Here is a 6,110-nt window from a genome sequence, read left to right as displayed (position 1 = left end):
ACGTACTACGTACGTACTACTACTACTACTACTACTACTATTAATATTATTATTATTTATTTATTAATTAATTAATTAATTACTTATACTAGTACGTAAGAGAGAGAGAGAGAGAGAGAGAGAGAGAGAGAGAGAGAACACAAGTGGTTGTACGCAAGCATATTCGGTTAGCTTTGAATTACTATATTACAAAGATGCTTGGTATATACCACCACACTGCAATTGATTGATGTATGACAGAATTTCATTGTACATCATTTTATATAACGGGCTTAACAAAGACACTCAGAAACACATACAGATGTAGACGCACCTGAGTGTATATGTGAACGTGTTGTCATATGCTCTCTACCGCACGCATCTTCGAAATGCTTTTTTGATTTTCCGTGGAGCTGCTGCCGATTGAGGTGGAGCGCTAAAAAAAAAAGATTAAGAATTTAATATGTATCCTATAAGTATAAATGCATAAGCGTAAGATAAAGATATTTACTTAAATGTCGTTGGCGCACTTCCTTTGGTGAAATTGAACGAAGGCCGACTATTGGGATCGAAAGCCACTGCAGGAGTAGAAGCAGGAGAATTAAAATTGAATCCTCCGGGTGATGCAGATGTAGATGACTGCAACATTACAATCAATATCAATTTATTTGAAAGAAATATAAAAATACAGATCTTAGTGTGTATAATAAGTACTATATTAAAAAAATATCTTAACATTTTAAATATATATAAAATATATATAAAATATATATAAATAAAAATTTTTATATTTACCATTCCTCCAAAATTAAAACCTCCTGATGTCGCAGCAACTGAAGCAGTAGATCCAAAATTGAATCCTGTACTGGACGAAGGAGTAGATGAAAATGATGATGTTGCTGAAGTTTGTGGATTTGCTTGTGGAGCACCGAATATCGGAGTAGCCGCTGCGCCTTGACCAAATGTTGCTGATGCTTCTTGTTTAGTAGATGGATTAAACGCAAAATTGGTGTTTGTTGGAGCGGAGTTAGCTCCAAATGTATCACTACCGAAAGTGTTATTACTATTCTGTGGTGTACTTGAATTACTACCAAACGTAAAGAGCGGCTTCGCAGCTGACGTGGCTGGATTAACATTTGCAGAGAAGTTAAATCCGCCGCTTGCCGACTGTTGCGATGAAGTCGAACCGAATGTGAATAAAGAAGAATTGTTCGACGCAGCATTAGTTTCGATGGGCTTGGTGGTAGTTGAAAACATAGTTCCAAAAGGTGTCGAAGTAACACTGTTGGACGGTGTGCCGAATGTTGATAGAGGATTTGCCGTGGGTGAATTGAATACGGGTAATTTCGTTTCCGGTGTAGCAAAAATTGGTGGTTTACTCTCGGTGTTACTGCCGAACGTTGGAACATTTCCTTTGTTCTCGGGAATAACGAATCCTGACGGTTTGCTGCCCGTCGTAGTGAATGATGATTGTTTGTCTGTGCCGAATGCTATGGTCGTCTTTGACTCATTGGTGAACAGCGATGTGGAACTTGAGACGATCGGAAAGAGTGGAGCGACCGGTGTATTGTTTACGGCTTTATTAGTAGGAGTAGTCTCGATTGCCTTCTCTCCAAACGACACGCTCGTGGATAATGTGGCAGATGATGTCGGAACTTGGCTAAAAGACGGTACTATAGTTGACTGAGATGTCGTCTTTGTATCGGAAAATGTGAAAGTAGGTTGAGCAAAAGTTGGAAGACAAGTAGTCGTTGCATTCGTGGAAGTTGTAGTAGCAGCGCTTACACTACTTGATACCCCGAATGAAAATGTCGGCTCCGATTTTGCATCTAATATATTCTTTGTAATATTTTTTTGCGTCAGTAACGATGGTAACGTCGTATTAGTGCTAGTTGGTACTGCATCAGTTGTTGCTGCTGATTTGGAGCTTTCTGTCACAGTGGTTGCAAAGGAAGTCTTTTTTGGGGAACTTTGGGGAACACGCAGATTCTTGTTTGGAAAGGTAAATCCTGGTTTCTCATTTAAAAATCCTCCCATAAAGGAAAAAGAAGGAACAGTTGATGAAGCGCTGGACACAAAGCTTGTATTCTGTTTCTCACTTGTTATTGTTGTATTATCGCTTTTTGGCATGAAAAGCGTTTCCTGTTTAGATTCCTGATTTTGATTAGTAGATTCGGATTTTTCATAACTCTTCACATTGAGTACAAATCCTGTACTACTAGAAGAAGACATAGTGACACTATTAGTACTTTTAGCTGCTTCACTTACAACTTTATTCTCTTCCTTCGGAATGCCAAATGTAAACTGTGCCATATCACTATTCTGTTGTCCACTACCAAATTTAAATCCATTCAAAGGAGATGTTGTGTCGGATTTAGATTGATTGTCAGATTTATCTATACCAAACTTAAATCCACTTGGTTGATTAATTAAGTTTGTTGTATCAGACGGCACACCAAACTTAAACTGCAAGGTAGAACTACTCAATGAAGATTCGTTTGATTTTACAGTACCAGGTTTTGAAGCTTGACAAGCTACACATTCCATATGTTTTGCGTCATTTTGTAACAAGCATGAATCGCAAGTCCATGCACCTTCTGGTTTCTTAAATTTGTCTCCAAACCCATTACTTGAAGTCTGTTCCACTTTGCTCGGTTCTCCGATGGAATTAGGTTTAGGTGTGTTGCAACAAGGACAGGTGGCAACAGAACTATTATTTCTAACAAGGCATCCTGAACACTCCCAGGAATCTTTGCTTGGTTTAAATTTGTTCATTATTTCGGAATTTGATATTTCTTTCGTTGCCGTGACTTCTATACTAATGTTTAACTTTTGCGCAGATGACTCTGAGACATTATCCGCTGTTTTCGGTTTTGTTTTTACAGAAGTAGGTTTAGACGTATTGCAACAAGGACATGTAATAACGTTTGCGGCGTTTCTTAGTAAACAACCGGAGCACTCCCATGATCCTTCGGCTGGTTTAAACTTATCCATTAGATTAAAATGTTGAGATTTAACAGTTTGTTGTATCGCAGAACTACTTCCTGGTTTTGGTGTAGTGCATGCTACACACGTGCTATCATTTTGCTTGTTTCTTACGCAGCAAGTCGTACACTCCCATTGATTCGTAGATAATTTAAACTGAGATCCGAAACAATCGGGCTCAATTGGCTTTGTTTCCACAACTGTATCTGTTATCGACGTTGAGAGTAATGAAGTTTTGTCATTAGGATTGAACCGAGGCATTTTACATGCAGTACATTGTTTGTCTGTACTATTGTTTCTAATCATACATTCACTACACTCCCAAGATAACTCCTTATCGTGCGTGCTTGTAATATCAGAATCTAAACTGATAGTTTTGTCAGTATGTGTTATTTCAGAAGATCCCGAGTTTGTCCGTCCAATTAAATTAGATTCTATTTTACTAGATTTGGAAAGTACATCCATAATATTTCCTGATTTTAATTCCTGCGGCAGCATAGACACGTTTTTTGCTTTTGCTTTTAATCTGGGTGCTGTAGATGAGCCACTCCAAATGAAATTTGGTACGGATATTACCGCACAATCAACAGTAAATTCCTTCTCTGTTAATGAACGTGAATCAGTCGAATTATTCGCGCAGTCTTCAGCGTTGAGTGGATTACTAAAAGTGAAATTGTTGACAGACTGCAAATTTTTCCCAACATCTGTTACTTTAATAGGGCTAGCAAATGTAAAAGAGTTTTCCTTATTTGCTACAGTTTTGCCTGCGGAATGTGAAACAGGGGGTGGTAAAGTAAAATTGAAATTAGGTAACGTTGTTATTGGCAGAGGTATGTTCGGCAGATTTACAGGCGCCACTGTTTCTTCTTGCTCTAAATTAATTTTAGATTTGCCCTTTAACTTGCCGCGGTACTTTTCATTATCGGTATCCTCCGTCCTAAAAAAAAATTTAAATATTATTTTTTTTGAAAAATAGGGATGTATATATTTACAACATACAAAACTACATTTGGTAAACATACCTCAGCCGATATTCTTGCGGAGGCGGAGGTGGATCACTACGAGCGGAAACGATCTTTCTAGCCATAAGAGTTGTATCTTGTAGTTTTTGTCTTCGCCTTAATTTCAATATATCGGGGACGGTTGGTACTATTAATTCACGCGTCAAATGACGCAGACCAATTCTAGCAGATGGATTTGGTATCTCTTCTCGTGCTCTTTTCCTATTCACCGAAGACACAGCATTACTTGTGTTTTTTAACGGAATTTTTTTCGCATCGGATACAGGTGAAGAAAAATGTTCTAATGCTTCCAATATCTTTTTGGCGGTTTGACTCATTCCTGATGAATCAACTCCTATTGCATCAGAAGGTTTAACTTCAACATTCGCCCTTCTTGGTACTTTAAGTTGTATCTAAAATAAATATATAATCTAGAGTGTAATCTATTATGTCAATAACTTATTATAACATATATAATTGTTTAAAATAATTCACACGAGGGAAACTTCCCTAAGAAAAAAATCAAGATACATACCTCGTTTGAATTGTTAAAAATATTACGATTTCGTTTATAAAGACCTGCTGCATTTGCACCCCCAAAAGTAATATTACCACTATAAAAAGGAGAAGATAGCGGAGATGCATGATCTGCAGCATTTGTTATAATTGATGCGTTAAAACTCGGTCTACGACTGCTTAAAGAATCGCGAGAATTACTGTCTAGAAACAAGGATCTTGGAGATTGTAAATGATTAGCTGAAACAAAAAGATAATATTTGTATAATATGTACTGACATTTTAATATTCTTTAAAAATAATTTTCAATCAAGTACAAAATGTAAGTAATTTAATTAGCACATTTAATTAATCTTTACGGGACAGAAAAGCCACTAGTATCGCTGAAACAATATTATTTGAAATAAAAAATACAAAAAAAAATGAAAAATATGAATTAACAAATCTTATTCAAGAGAAAGCTGTAAGATTTAAAAAAAATCACTGTCCTCTAAAGATTAATCAATTTAATATTACATACTTACAATTCACTTTTAGACAATATATGATTTATACTCACTAAATGTCAATTTATCATCAAGATGCCTTTTTCTACTAGTAAACGTTGAACTGTACAACAAGTTTGATGGGCCTTCATGCCTATTTATCTGTGGAATAAGCGAACTGCATCCACTAGTACTTTCACTGGATTCCGAATTATCATCCATTCCATTTGCTATTCCATTATTAGTCGAAGTTAATGAATTTAAGTCAGACCTATGAGATGTTACAGTCCTAATGTCTGCTTGCACCGCAGGAGTAGAGGATATTAAACGACCTATTCCACTTGGTCCAGCTGTTGCAAAATCTTCCGTCTGTAAATAAGTTCTAATAAGCAAAATTCAACTATCTCCAAATATTTCATTGAACAAATTAGTTCAGTTACCATTTCATTATGAACGGAATACTGCTCTTTAGAGGGTTCAACTGTATTCAAAGCAGTTTTAACTCTCGTTTGTATAGAAAATGTGCCAGGTGGATGAATCACATCCATACGAATACGCGATCGTTTGCTAGGAGGTTGCTGCACATCATCCTCAAGTTCTGTTTCTTCAATATTCCTTCTATTTTCTAACGCATCCTCATTACTTTGAGAGGTATTGAACCACTTACTAATCCATGAGGACTGTGGTATAAAATCTGTCACCTTGGTTGCCATTTTTCTTACAAATGACTGTAAAGAATATAAATAAATAAATTATGAATACATGTATATCAAATTTATATAATCAATATTATAACATTTTATATCGCAATTATTGATATTTCCTTTAGCATTAGATTCAAACATATCACAAGCAATATTAAAAATATTTGAATTCTATAAGATTTAAAATAAAAGCAAATAGCAAAAAATCTTATAAATTTGATGTAAAAATAACATCACGCTGTAAATTTTATCAAGTTTACACTTTTCATTTGATTAGATCGTAAGCATAAATATATTTTTCAAGCTATAATTTAAATCACATTACCACATAACGTAACCGCAAAGATTCGCGCGAAGACCTACGCAGAGCGCGCGATGTTCAGTAAGAGGGGATGCCAGGAAGAGGGAAAGAGAAGGGAGAGAGAGAGAGAGAGAGAGAG

The 6,110-nt window shown here is 36.0% G+C and overlaps 1 protein-coding gene across 1 annotated transcript in view; it reads right to left on the bottom strand.

Annotated features, from left to right (window-relative positions):
- Nucleotides 1-348: 348 nt before the first annotated feature.
- LOC105619335 (nuclear pore complex protein Nup153) overlaps nucleotides 349-6,110 on the bottom strand; it is an 8,654-nt gene continuing 2,892 nt past the window's right edge. The window contains exons 2-8 of the mRNA XM_012200855.1: nucleotides 5,407-5,694; nucleotides 5,041-5,335; nucleotides 4,501-4,721; nucleotides 3,987-4,378; nucleotides 775-3,901; nucleotides 491-618; nucleotides 349-415 (exon numbers count right to left, since the gene is read on the bottom strand). Of these exons, the coding sequence (XP_012056245.1) occupies nucleotides 349-415; nucleotides 491-618; nucleotides 775-3,901; nucleotides 3,987-4,378; nucleotides 4,501-4,721; nucleotides 5,041-5,335; nucleotides 5,407-5,694 (4,518 nt within the window). The remainder of the gene's footprint in view (nucleotides 416-490; nucleotides 619-774; nucleotides 3,902-3,986; nucleotides 4,379-4,500; nucleotides 4,722-5,040; nucleotides 5,336-5,406; nucleotides 5,695-6,110) is intronic.

This window comes from Atta cephalotes (assembly GCF_000143395.1).
Source record: "Atta cephalotes unplaced genomic scaffold scaffold00021, whole genome shotgun sequence".
Lineage (NCBI taxonomy): Eukaryota > Metazoa > Arthropoda > Insecta > Hymenoptera > Formicidae > Atta > Atta cephalotes.
This window is presented reverse-complemented; position numbering and strand designations above follow the sequence as displayed.